A 13,879-nucleotide genomic window follows, 5' to 3' on the forward strand; every position below is an offset into this window, starting at 1 on the left:
CCTCGACTTGCTAGAGGAGCGTAACTCCGAGGTTTACCCCGAGATTTGGGTGGAGCCCGAAGCGGCGGCCTACACGCCCCCCCCAGCCAAAAAGCCTCGCAAAAGCGCGGTGGAGAAACCGAAAGTCAAGGACATCATCGACGAGAGGACGCGAGGTGAGGGGGGCCCCCGTCCGTTTGTGAACTCCTCACTCTGTTGACGAGGGGTTAATGATTGTAGGAATCAGGCAGGAAACGGGGTCAAGTTGCTGCGTATTAGTGTCGCCTACAGTTAGGACGAAACTACATTCTGTGTCTTAACAGTGGAGAGCAGCAGGAGCCATACTGACTTAGTTAAACTATCAGAGAGCTGCACATTAAAATGAATCACGGGCACAATGTGCTTCCTGTCGCACATGATCTATTTTTAGTTCGTGATCAGAGGAAGGCTCGCTCTGCCTTCCATGTACGAGTGGACGCAGCTGTGTTTGCCTGATTTGTAGATGGTTGTTCACTTTGTACAGATTTTCTTTCCAGCCTTCTCTTTTAGTCTTTTAGCTTGAAGTGCTTTTGTTGTTGCTGTTGTTGGGGAGAGATGCACCAATCAGAGTTTCACGGACAATTTCGGTTCACCTTTGATCTGACAGCATCAATCTGAACTGATTCTTCTTTAAGATAGGAGTCAGTATGATTTTTCTATCTAGTTTTTAATATTTGTAGCCGAGGTAAATGTTACGTTTAAGTTGTGCGTGAAAGAGTAGAACTGTTATTTGAAAGTTGAGATATTGAAACTGGATGATTCTTCAATCAGGTGTTTTGGTCTTTAACTATCCCTTTTTTTTTTTTTGAAGGACAGTTTTGTTTACAAAGACTTCATAATTCATTTTATTTGTTTTTTCTGTTGTTTATTTGGATATTTAAAGTGTAAATGTTCACTAAAATTGAATTCGCTTCTGGGTAGAGACCCACAATGCTTCAAAATATGTACACAAATATCAGCTTTTTGAATTTTTCTCTCAATTTTACTCATTATTCAATCATTTTAACATTTATTTAGCATAAAATCAGCCTCATACCTTCTGATTTTAGTTGCCCGTGAGTCCTTAGGGTTTTTTTTTTGAAGCAGTCAAATGATTGACTGAAGCCGCTTTGGAGTCCTCTGGACTTGATAAAGCGCTCACATCATATATGGCCATTTACCATAAGTGATGCGAGCATAAAGTGAGAACATGTTTTTTTTTTTGTAACATTTTCAGCAACATTCATTCATTCGTTTCCTCTCTTTTCTGTCACAGAGCGACTTGTTTATGAAGTGAGACAAAAGTGCCGCAGCTTGGAGGGTAAGTTCGGCTCACACATGCTCTCCAGATGCGTTCGGTCATTTTTCACTGTCGTTAAGAAGCAATCTAATCAGAATGTATGCAACTGTTCTCATAAAACACTAAAGGCAACACGTTTATTTATGTTCCGACCTCCTTTACAAACGTCCCGACTAACCTGCGTCACAGCTGACTAGATACTTTCACTCAAGTCTTCATCGCCGCCTCTCGTCTTCCTCCAGACATCTGCATCTCTTGTGGAAGTCTGAACGTGAGCCTGGAGCACCCCTTGTTCGCCGGAGGAATGTGCCAGAGCTGCAAGGTGAGACGCTGGCCCACCGAACAAATTTACCGTTTTTGAAAACAACAAAACTCTTTTTAAGTTTTTTTTTTTTTAATGTCTTAGTGCTTATATTCGGCTCCTTCTGTGCGCTTTGTAGAACTGCTTCCTGGAATGCGCGTACCAATACGACGACGACGGTTACCAGTCGTACTGCACTATCTGCTGTGGTGGACGTGAGGTGCTCATGTGTGGAAACAACAACTGCTGCAGGTGAGGGTTTGACTTTCTAATACGGCGAGCATAAATTGCGACCGCCTCGTCTTCGGTTGTGCACGTTCAACCTTGTTGGCCTCTTGTGTGGGGCGGTTAGAGGTAATTAGCATCTAGAAGTCTAGAAATTTGAGTCTGGAGAAGTACGGGAGTAAAGATGCGTCGGAAATCTCGAGCACCACTGGGTTACACAAGCTGAAATACTTTGAGCTGGAGAGAAATTAAATTGATCAAATCTGTAAAGATATAAAAGTTTTAGGTTTTTTTAATTTCTTTTAGGAAATTTAACTAAAAAGCTATGATGCTTGGGGTGTGAATGTAGGACAACAAAATCAAAAGTCCTTCCTCACATGAAGGACAACGGTTTGTCTTGAAGTTTCAGCTTAAGGCATTGCAAGATTTTCCCTTAACGGTGTGAAGCATAAACCAAAGCATCTCTTAACCAGACATGGCTCACTTTTTACAATCTCTACACTGGACTTGCAACTTCAAACCAGCATGCTACACTTTGCACTTGCTACAGTTTTAATGGAGATCAGAGAAACTGCTGAAATAAACTCATCAAGCTCAGTGACGCTTTTCATTAAAAATGGTATAGTCCAACCCTCGCACATCCAGGGCTTTTCAAAAGTTCTCAAACTCCTCCGAATTGTTCACATTTTGTCACTTTACGATCACAAACTTCAATTTAGTCAAAATGGTGTTTGATTGTAATTCTGAAAAATGTTTAATGCATTTGCTTTATGCCCTTTTTAATTTGACACCCATTGATAAAATCCTTCAGAAGTCACCTCTGTGCACTTTGATGTGCGGATAGCATCTGTTCAGATTTGTATTTGCAAGACACACACATGCTACACTTTGCACTTGCTACAGTTTTAATGGAGAATATCCTTGAGCTCTGTGACACAATCTTTGGATGAATCCACCGTTTATTAGTCCTAATAAATCAAACACAGATAGTGGCGTTATTCTTCACAAAGAGCTCGCTGTAGTCATCACGAATGTCACAACACTGATGTCAGGCTCCATCACGGAGGTCAGGCTCACGAACGGCTGATAGCAAATATTACGTCATGCGTGGTTTTTCAGTTTGAAGTCTCAAAGAAAGATCAGCCGAAGTAATTACAAGAAAACTAACGTTGAAAAAGTACCACTGAGAGTAACACGATCAGCGCACAGGGCCGTTCTTTGTGTTAACACGATGGCGTGTGACATTTTGATGATGAGTCGTTGCTTGTCAGGCCGGGCGTTTGGATGGAAACTTGATGCTCCAGCAGCCTGACCTCTGACCTCTGGAAGTGAAAACCGAGAGAATCATTCGAGCTGAGCCTAATCTATTTAACAAGGTATAAAATATCCTGTGGTAAATTAATCCCACCAGGAGACATGATTTGAACTAGGAGTGCAAGTTATTGATTAATCAGTTCGTTTAAAGTTGATTGATCTTATCGCTTGAAGAATGATTAATTGGTCAGCGGCCAAACCTCAGTTTTCTCTTGCATCGAGAAGGATGATCGTCTTTCCATAATATTAAGGGCAATGATTTTTTTAATAAGATACTAAATTTAAAAAATATATAAACATGTTAACATTATTTTTGTCTTAAATACTGACTGAATAAACAGAATATTATGGTTTTCTCACATTATTAAACTTAGATATATTTATAAGATTTAACAAAACGGGAACTCTTAAGTTGCTCAATGGAAAAATTAGAGATGAAAAGGATAAAAATATGTGAAACACTTAATTCCCCATTAACAAAGTGATCTTCATACAGAAGAACCGTCTGTAAAAGAAAGGTTAAAACTTCGCTGTCATGATTTTGAGGTTCACGACCGACCTCAAAATCAGTCTTGCGTATTGGCATCATATTTCTTTTTCATCATGCCACATTTTTTCTGTTATTCCCTCTCCTCTTGTCACCACGTCCTCGCCGGTAATTTTTAAATAAGAAGTTGACGCTGCTTTGCTCCGTCGTGCCGCTCACCTGAATGAGCCTTATTAGCGTGAAACTTAAGGAGCTTGTCGAGTGTTTTTATTTCCAAACAGAACCGAATAAAGTCCATTTTTCATCCCACACCGACCTCTGTTTGGACTGTTTCTCCTTCTGTATCAACTGGCTCCGCTTAAGGGTGACCAGCGGCGCCCTCTGCTGGGTGGCGGCCAAACTACAACACTAAATGAAGGTCCAAGCGGACGTGATTAGTCAATCTACTGGAGCTCATTTTAATTTAATAAACAGTTAATCGTAAGTCGATTAATTGTCTGCGTCCCTACTTTGGACACTGAAAGTTTGAAGTCCTGCTCCAGCCAAAGCGATTTAGCACTCGCTGTGTTAACGCAGCTGGATCTCTGTGTGCAGGTGTTTCTGTGTGGAATGTGTAGACCTCCTCGTGGGTCAAGGAGCCGCCCACGCTGCCATCAAAGAGGACCCGTGGAACTGCTTCATGTGCAGTCCGAAGGGCGTGTTTGGTCTTCTGGAGCGCCGCTCAGACTGGCCCGACCATCTGCAGCTCTTCTTCGCAAATAATCACGACCAAGATTTTGTGAGTAGTAGTAGCAAGTGCCTTGCAGAGGAGTCTCTCTCTGTGGCGTATCCGTCTGACTTTCCTTCCAATGTGTACATTTCAGGATCCACCAAAGCTTTACCCCCCAGTCCTGGTGGAGAAGAGGAGGCCCATTCGTGTTCTGTCGTTGTTTGATGGCATAGCGACAGGTTGGACTTCTTCTTCTCTTTTGTCTCAGTCTATAGGTTCAGCAACACTTGTTTACTGTCAAATAATTGATACTCGGGACTTACTCACTCTTAGTTGGTTCGACTAAATGTTGATGGATTTGTTGTTTATTACGCTCTCCACAGGACTGCTGGTGTTAAAAGAACTTGGCATCCAAGTGGATCGCTATGTGGCGTCCGAGGTGTGTGAAGACTCAATCACAGTGGGCATTGTCCGACATCAGGGGCGGATCATGTATGTTGGGGATGTGAGGAATGTCACACGCAAACATGTAAGTGAAGAGGCTTTACTTTGGGGGGGTCTTGATGAGTTTAAACTCCATCACCTGTCATAAGTATTTGCAGTGGATTGGTGGAGCACTTTAACGTTTTGTATTCTGTCACAATGCATTTGCACATGATTATTTTTCTCCCTTTGTATGACTTCGCGTTGCGTCTTTGGACAGATTCAGGAGTGGGGTCCGTTTGACCTCGTCATTGGTGGAAGTCCCTGCAACGACCTCTCAATAGTCAACCCTGCTCGCAAGGGTGTTTATGGTATGTTCACACAACTTCTCTTTTTACATTCCCCTGTAGTGTTTTATAAATCTTTCTGCTCCAGATACAAAACACAAGACTGTTCCTCAATGTGGGGACTGTTTTTGTCCCACAGGAGGCAGCGGCCGCCTCTTCTTTGAGTTCTACCGGCTGCTCCACGAGGCTCGGCCGAAGGGAGGAGACGACAGACCGTTCTTCTGGCTCTTTGAAAACGTCGTTGCGATGGGTGTGAGCGACAAGAGGGACATCTCTCGCTTTCTAGAGGTTAGCTCCTACAGTGATAGAGGACTGCCTGCGAGTTAAACATAGTAAACAAGGCAGTGGACCTCCTCTTGATTATACTTTTAATATATAAAACGATCTACCTCAAGTTATACGTGGGTAAACTTTATTTTAACAAGGCACCAAATGATTACTGGGTTGTGACTGCCCCCTTGTGGCAATTTCTTGTCGAGGAGTAATAAGGAGGAGATTAATGTTGCATTTTTCTTATCACTGCATTTTAAACACCTGATTACTTTTAAACTTTACACTAATTGTACTTCAAAACAATTTAATTCCTGTCTCTTTCAGAGCTGTGACATAAGAGGAAATAAGAACATTATTCAGATTTTTTTTGTTGTTTGTAAATTTTGATTTTATGTTATATTTTATAGATTACTATGCCCTAGACAAAATGACTTACTGTAGGCTGGCTTTTAAAAGTAAACAATGTTAAATTAAAGTAAAGTAAATTAGTTGATCCATTTAAGGATGAAACTCAGCAGATGCAGCCCCTCTTCTGTTTTTCACAGATTTTTCTTTCATTTTAATTGACAAAAAAAAAAAGAAAACTTTTGAAATTATGCTGTACTGTTTAATCTTTCTTGTCTTTAATCTCAGTGTAATCCAGTCATGATTGATGCCAAGGAGGTGTCTGCCGCTCACCGCGCCCGTTACTTTTGGGGTAATCTCCCTGGCATGAACAGGTTAGTGGCTGCACTGTCAGAAAGAAGCATCAAAGATAAGCATAAGCCTCTGCAGATATATCTCATCTCCAGAGGGTTTCGGTGGCTGTCGTAGGAGATTCTCCATCAAACCAAAGCTTTCAACTACAGTTCATGTCATTGTAAACGGCTCCCATTCGTTTCTCCTCTTCAGACCTCTGTCGGCCATGTGCTCCGACAGGCTGGACCTCCAGGACTGTTTGGAGCACGGCAGAACGGCAAAGGTACGAACATCAACCTGTTCACAGAAATCCGTTAGTAAAAAAAGTTAGCTAAAAACAAAAGTCACCGATATAAACGATTCCTTATTTATTTCTGCTCCTACATGCTGTAAATTGTGGTGGCTGCATAGCAAATGTGTATAAAAGGTCAATTTATGGATTTATCCTGTAAAAATAATCTTACTTAGAATATGTCTTTGAAATTTTAAGAATTTCAGTGAGGTAGAAAAACTCCTTCACGTTCGAAAATACTAACTAAGCTAATTACTAAATCATTAATTCAGTGTCAGACGTCTACAGCTTGTACAACAGCTCTTACTCTGTTTCTGTTAAATTTGTTGAGTTCTTAGTTTGAGAGGTTTCATCAAGTTTTTATTAAATGTCTGGACCCACAGCATCACAGATCCTCCACCGTATCTTACATTGGGAATGTCTCACTACTCAGCAGCTTCATGCCTTATTTCAAATCCAGACATACACAATTCAATTAATGAATTTAGTTGAATTAAAGCTTAGATTTTTCTAAAGTTTTCATTGAGAGATTACGTTAAGACACTAAAAACTGGCTTATTTTAGAGCTTTCAACACATCTTTATAGGTGCCATCAAATTAGGCCGCATTTGGTACTCCGCTATCCAGGAGAATATTGAAGCTTAATATGATTTCTGAAAGTTAGCAAATGTTTCCTTGATTCGGGAATACACAAATTTCCACATTCTCGGCTCCAATCTTGTAATCTGTGCCAAGAATTTTTGAGAAATACAGCTAGTGTATGATATTTCTTAAACAAGAAAAACATTATTTATTACAAGAATTATGGCTTATCTACTCATTAAAATAATAAAAACCTTGTTATTTTGATTCATGTTTTGTTTTTCTCCAGTTTGAGAAGGTGAGGACCATCACCACCAGGTCTAACTCCATCAAGCAAGGAAAGGACCAGCATTATCCCGTCTATATGAACGAAAAAGAAGACATCCTCTGGTGCCCTGAGATGGAAAGGTATGAATGATTTTTTTTTTTATGAAATAAGAATCCGTGTATTCTTTAGGCGCTTTGAAATGGGCCTTTGTCCCTTTAAGAAGCTCCTGTTCTTGCTAAGACTCCATATGGAGCAAATCGTCACAACAAAAAAGCTGTCTTCAACCACTCGGATGTGCAGTTTCACCAGGTGTTTACTAGTCTGGTGGAGCTGTGTGGGACTGGGGTTAATGGGCGGCACTTTGTGACGGAGCAAACATTTTGCACCACCAAATGGCTGTTAATAGGTAAGGTAAAAATAATGGGATCTGAAATGGTCCCCTGTGGAACACCAGTTTTGTTGTTGTTTTTTCGTTTGCATTTCTCAACCCCATTTAAATTTGATTCAAACTATGACAATGACTTTTCAGACAAACTATAATTTGAGGGTTCCGAGGTTAAGATGAGCCTTTTGGTTTTAGATCTGATCCCGTTTGCTTGTGGTTTCTCTCGTCAGGGTATTTGGCTTCCCAGTCCACTATACAGACGTTTCCAACATGAGCCGACTGGCGAGGCAGAGGCTGCTGGGCCGAGCGTGGAGCGTCCCCGTCATCCGCCACCTGTTTGCACCACTTAAAGATTACTTTGCCTGTGTTTGAGGAGCGAGACGTTGCCTTTCAGGCTATTTTAGGAACTAGAAATAATAAGAGCCTTGATTCTCAGATTATACTCTGGTATAATTTGCAAACATTGACATAGATTCACATTATCTCTTGTATTTGAATTGTAATTCTTATTCTATTTAATTTTGGGTTGTTTTTTTTATTTTTTTTGTCATTTTTTACCTTTTAGCATTGTTATCGAATATTGTTTATATGTTTGTGCGAGCTATACTTGTATGAGTGGAATTTTGTTCCTTTTTAAAACGGTGAATCAAAACGTTTCTCAGTGGAGAAAAAAAAAGAAATTTTACACCAAAACTATACAAATTGGAAATACTATTATTTTGCGGGAAAAAAAAAAAACAACACATTTGCTTTCAAATCCAAAAGTTTTTATTTTGAATGAAAACGTTTGGATCACAAAGCTAAACTTTTCTTCTCGTCGGAAATCTTTGGTCTGGCACTCGTATTTGTTTTTGGGGGTTTGTTTCAGTGCATAGCTTAAACTCTTTTTTCTTTTTACTAGTGTTTGACTTGATTAGTTCTTGTGCAAAAACTGAAATATTGCAAATCTGTACTGGACTCTTCAACACTAAACAGAGATTCTGAGATCTTAGCTTTTCCTCTAAATAGAGTCCAGCTTGAAAAAATGACAATGTAGAGAATAATTAAACCTGAACTAACCAAAATATATATTTTTATACTCCCCCACTCTTGAAGTTAATGTTTAATGCACAGCAAACCAAAAAGTGGTTTCAAGCTAAATATTCTCAACCTAAAATTGTGGAGGCGCAAAAGAAACTTTTAGCTTTGTAAGCAAACCTGTAGATGCAAATTTAAGCTTAAATTGTATTATCTTTACAAAGCAAAACATTCAATTGCATTTTTCTCTACCTTTCACATGTTTGTTTTTTTTTATTGAGATTTTTTTGTTTTGATTGATTGCATCAAAAAAGAACAAAATTCACATCATAATTCTTGAGACTACGCTTTCCTCTAGAGCAGGGGTGTCCAAAGCCGGTCCTCGAGGGCCGGCATCCTGCACGTTTTAGTTCTCTCCCTGGTGGTAGTAACAACCTTTTCAGCAGGTCAATGTTCCTCTAAGGGCTTCTAACAAGCTATCATTTGATCCAGGTGCGTTAAACCAGGGAGAGAACTAAAACATGCAGGATGCCGGCCCTCCAGGACCGACTTTGGGCACCTCTGCTCTAGAGACACTGAGACACTCGAGCGCCGAACGCGTTTTACTAAAGAGACTGAAATCTCTCGAGAAGCATGCGGGACGGCGTTTTAGGTGCGTGAAACGCGTCGGCGCCGCCGCAGCCGCAGCCGCAGCAGCAGCAGCAGCAGCAGCAGCCGTGCTTCCAGCTACTGAGCCTCGACGGGGATGTGAAAAGCGAATTTTCTTTATTTTTTTTTATTTTTTATTTTTCGTTTCGCTTCGGTGTCGGGGGAGGGCCGTGTCTCTGAAAATCCAAAACGCCAGATCACAAATACCTCTTTGTTTATGGTTTCTATACACAGCTGAAGGTAATAAAGGTACTACTGTAATATGGTTACAACACCATGGTGCTTCAAGATGATGACAGACATGATAACCCATGTGGCACTACGACTTTAGACAACACAGAGCTCTTTAACCTGTTGCTCGAAAGACTTCTGCTGGATGTTTTTACATTTAATTGAAAAAAAAAAAAAAGATGTACTAAGTTCTGGGAAACAGACTTTAAACTGCAACACAGAGCCTGTCCTCTTTTACAACTTTTGTACTGTTTCTACTGGTGCTCATTTGGTCTCCCAGCCTTTCTGCACTCAGGCCCAAGGCCTGCATCTGCACAAACAGGGTGTGAAGCTAGCCACATGGGGAATGATGTTTCCTGTCATTAAAAAAAGAAATAAATAAAACAAACAACAAAAAAAAAATCTTTTTAAGTCTTCGGTGAGCTACTTTTTTTTCTAGTGTCACCCCGACTAACGATATTACTGTACAACTGTTAGTAAGTGCTGTTGCTGGACGCCCGGTGACCGTCCTCCTCAACGTCCGCCTCTCTGAACTGAAAAAAAAAAACAACTGTCAGGTGCAAAAACTCAACAACATGGTGCGGCTTCACAAGGTTCTTCTACCTTTTATAGCAATTTTGTGCTGTTTTATCAACATTATAAGCACTTTTATATGTATACTTTCTTGTTTTCTTGATTATTATTTTTTTTATCATTATTAAATGATAATTCTTGTGAATTTTTTTTTTTTTTTTAGTTTTATGATGTGAATTGATCTACCCCTTGTGTAATACTTTTTGTATTCAGTAGGGCTGTGCCAATAGAAGTACAAGTATGGATTTTGATATGTGAAACTTGTTATTGGACTGTGTACAGTTGGTGGATTGATGTTTGTTGACCTTTCCTTTTCCTCCATCGTTCATATTGTACTCTATTTTAAAGCAGCAGCAAACCATGTCACCACTAGGCATGGGTCGGTGAGATTCTCACGGTGTGACTTTGGGTGAAAATACCATGGCTTCCTGGTATTTGTACAAACGAGTTAAGAATAAGGATCAATAACAAGATTTAATTGCTTTTATCAGAAGAAAAAGGCAACAATTATTCCTGCTGCTGCTAAATTAATGCAACCTATTGATTATTGGTGTAATATAGGGTTAGCTATAACATACATTGTCGTAGACTTAAGAGCGTAAACAACGGATAAATTCAGTTGTTTTCTTTCTAAGCTAATATGTAACAAGCTAATGCTAGCTCGGGAATTAGTCAAGCTTTCAATATATCAGAGCACACAAGCTGCTCGTAGCTTGCCAACTATACTTTTAAATTAGCACTATCTTTAAATTTAAAAAAAAGCGCGATAGGCGGCGCTTCTTTAATTTCCACACCTTTCGAATAACTCTCCGAGCTGTTTCCGGAACCTTTTTTTTTTTTTTTTTTTGCTAAAGCTAAATTTGTAGCGCTGTACAGCCAGGAAAGTTAACTTTGGTTACTCAAGCACTTTTTCTGGGCTTCTCTGAAAATGATTTTTGAACTATAGGAAATTGTATAATGGACTTTTTTTTTATCGGGCTTCAAACGGTAATGTTTAAAAAACTTCGGAATATCTTAGGACCTGTAAGCGGCTCATGCCTAGTTACCGCCCAAACTCAACGAATGTAGAAGAAGAAAAATGTCTGCCAGAGTTTAAATATTGTCACCTGCTTTTCATCTATATTTTGTCTTGGGCCTCTGGTATTTCCCTGAAAAATTTTAAGAGTGCGGATCACAGCCACCCTCGGAACCAGAGGGAGGCCATTACTCCTGATTTTAAACTAAAAGCTAAATCAGGAGGCTCGACGCCACGGTTTGTCAAAACAAAAAACTGACGTAGTGTTTGACAAAGATTTCAGCTCTCAAAAGATTTAAAGAGCCTAATGAAAGCAGATGTGATCACTTAATCTATATCGTATTTAAGATTGAAATTTTTTAAAATTTTATTTCTCTATGTAATTACTTTCTTAAGTGACCTTATCGCCATAATTTTTGTCCTCACAGAAGAGTCATATTTTCCCTGTTCTGAAACAAAAGAAAAACCCAACATCCCTTCATCTTTGTACATTTTTTTTTTTACATTTTGTAAATAGAAATTTTCAGTCACTGTTTTCCAATTCATCTTTGTTCTTTTTTAATGATTTTTATTTCATATAAGATGTACAAATATTCTTTCCTAATATATATCATCAACAACACATTTTTTTGGGGGAGGGGATAAAAGTTTTTTTTTAAAAAATCAAAAATCTGATTCAGAACTTGCTTTAAACATTAGACGTTAGCTTTTCCATCCCAATCTGTGTGAATACAGATTCGATGTCTTTGTGATGTTAGCATTGGCCTAATGGACAGCTTTAAGCATAATGGTCTCAGTGTTAGCGCACAGCCCTACCTGGTGGTGTTTTTTTTATTATTATTATTATTTTAGCTTGTATTTTAATGTTTTTTCCTTTCTGCTTATGTAAAAAGAGGGATTGTAGTTGTTTCCAATGGTGCTAAACAGTTTATCTTATCCAGAAACATATATTTAATTGGGAGAGAAATGAAAATGACAATGACTGTTTTGAGTTCTTTGTAGTGATGAAAAAAGACCTGTTATGTCAGTCATACAAATATATTAAAAAGGCATTTTAACTTTGTACTTGAAAAAAAAAAGGAGTAACAGTAAAGAAAGTTTTCCTATATTGTTTTAGACTATAGATTGCTAGATTGCTGTAGTTGGTGCTTTATCTGTGGGAAATTGTGTGAGAAAAAAAAAACAGTAATCATTTTTACTATTGCATACTGTATGCTTTACACGCGTTGCTTAACCTTACATTCCATGCTGTAATATTCATGTCTATTATCATGCTGTTGTTTTGAACTGATGCCTTTTTTTTGCCCTTTATTTTGTATCACCAACCAGTTTTTTGTGTTTGTTTTTTACTGTTAAAGGAAGGTCAATACTGTGTGATACACTCTTTTTGACTTTCTTGCTGCCATAACTGTTTTATGGCCTATATACGCTTTTTTTCCCCCGTCAAGAACAGTTCATACAGCAAATGTAGCACCCATTCTCCGCGTGACTCCCCCATACTTATGTTTAGTGTCCAGAGACAAGATAAACTCTCTGTATGTACTTGTGCTGGAGAACACTTGAATAAATGTCTTGTTTTTGTGCAAAAAAAAAAACAGCCATCTACCACTTTCTGCCTCATTATATATAAAGCATATACAACTTGGATATGTATGTATACACCCGGAACGAGTAAAGTAGACTCTAAGAACTTACCTTTCGTTGCCGTTTCAAGGTGCCTTTGGACCTTGTTCAATGCCAGGAACAAGGTCCAGGCAACGGCTAAGCCTTGCCAGTAATCAGATACCCTGCTGGTGTAACAAGTTGACCAAAGGAGGAAATTTAGACCACTGATGTTAAAACACGAAAGCTACTCACCATGTATTGTGGGTTCCACCTCAAATCCAGTATCCACTGGCTACACACTTAAGCGCACAGAAGGAGGCGGAGGCCTCATGAGCATCAGAGCCACCATCCAAGACGAAATTGCCAAGCTCCGAGAATACATCCGGAAGACAGTCCCGAGGAATGACGTGCTCTGTGAATGTCTCTGACAATGGAAACTGGACGAGAAGGAACTGAAGAAACCATCATGAGAGGTTCCACCGATAGGATAGCTGAAGTGGCTGATGCGGCCAAGTCCTACAAGTGGGTGGTGACTGAAGGACAGGACAGGAGCACCAGAGCAATAGAAGCCCAGATTTACCACAACAGGTGAGATCCCACCTGTAACAATCCAGGATGTAGGATGCTAGCAGGAAAGCAATAGATGGAACGCCTTAACTTAGTGGCCGGTATCGTGTACAGAAACTTCTGGGAAGAGCATGAATTGGAGACCCCAAAGTCAAAGTGGGAAAAAGTGGTAGAAAATGACGGAACTGAGATATATGGGACTTCCGGATTCAGACAAACAGCATGGCAATGGTCAACCAACCGGACGATGTGATCATTGATAAGCAGCACAGGATTGATGTGATTATCCCCAATGATATAAATATTAGGAAAAAAGGACTTGGGAAGAGCAAGATAGCGTATGACAGGTGAAGGCTGTGGTTGTGGTTATTGGAGTGATAAAAGAAAAAAAGACACTTACACTTTTTTCTCTCTTTGAAGTTAAATAAGACCAAACTTTTCTTGTTTTAGCTTGGTTAGAATTATCAAACTTATTTCTATTTGATAACTGGCAGAAAAATCAGGAAGAATTTTATTTTAGATTTTTTTGTAACTTTTAATTCAGAAACTTACACAAATYTGTTCAGTATTAGGGGTAGTTGTCTTTTAAGCTGTATGAATTGGGTCAAACCTTTTGGGTTTTATTATATGCATTCTGATTAA

General features: G+C 39.4%; 1 protein-coding gene across 5 annotated transcripts in view; it reads left to right on the forward strand.

The window, feature by feature from the left end:
• dnmt3ab (DNA (cytosine-5-)-methyltransferase 3 alpha b) overlaps positions 1 to 12,148 on the forward strand; it is a 47,814-nt gene extending 35,666 nt beyond the window's left edge. For all 5 annotated transcript variants that reach the window (XM_008399114.2, XM_008399113.2, XM_008399118.2 and 2 more), the window contains 13 exons: positions 15 to 155; positions 1,274 to 1,318; positions 1,540 to 1,619; positions 1,738 to 1,850; positions 4,219 to 4,402; positions 4,488 to 4,572; positions 4,717 to 4,862; positions 5,037 to 5,127; positions 5,243 to 5,391; positions 6,010 to 6,095; positions 6,268 to 6,337; positions 7,218 to 7,336; positions 7,812 to 12,148. In XM_008399114.2, coding sequence (XP_008397336.1) covers positions 15 to 155; positions 1,274 to 1,318; positions 1,540 to 1,619; positions 1,738 to 1,850; positions 4,219 to 4,402; positions 4,488 to 4,572; positions 4,717 to 4,862; positions 5,037 to 5,127; positions 5,243 to 5,391; positions 6,010 to 6,095; positions 6,268 to 6,337; positions 7,218 to 7,336; positions 7,812 to 7,953 — 1,451 coding nt within the window. In that variant the 3' untranslated portion in view covers positions 7,954 to 12,148. The remainder of the gene's footprint in view (positions 1 to 14; positions 156 to 1,273; positions 1,319 to 1,539; positions 1,620 to 1,737; positions 1,851 to 4,218; positions 4,403 to 4,487; positions 4,573 to 4,716; positions 4,863 to 5,036; positions 5,128 to 5,242; positions 5,392 to 6,009; positions 6,096 to 6,267; positions 6,338 to 7,217; positions 7,337 to 7,811) is intronic.
• Positions 12,149 to 13,879: the final 1,731 nt, after the last annotated feature.

The sequence above is a fragment of the Poecilia reticulata genome, linkage group LG22 (genome assembly GCF_000633615.1).
Source record: "Poecilia reticulata strain Guanapo linkage group LG22, Guppy_female_1.0+MT, whole genome shotgun sequence".
Taxonomy (NCBI): domain Eukaryota; kingdom Metazoa; phylum Chordata; class Actinopteri; order Cyprinodontiformes; family Poeciliidae; genus Poecilia; species Poecilia reticulata.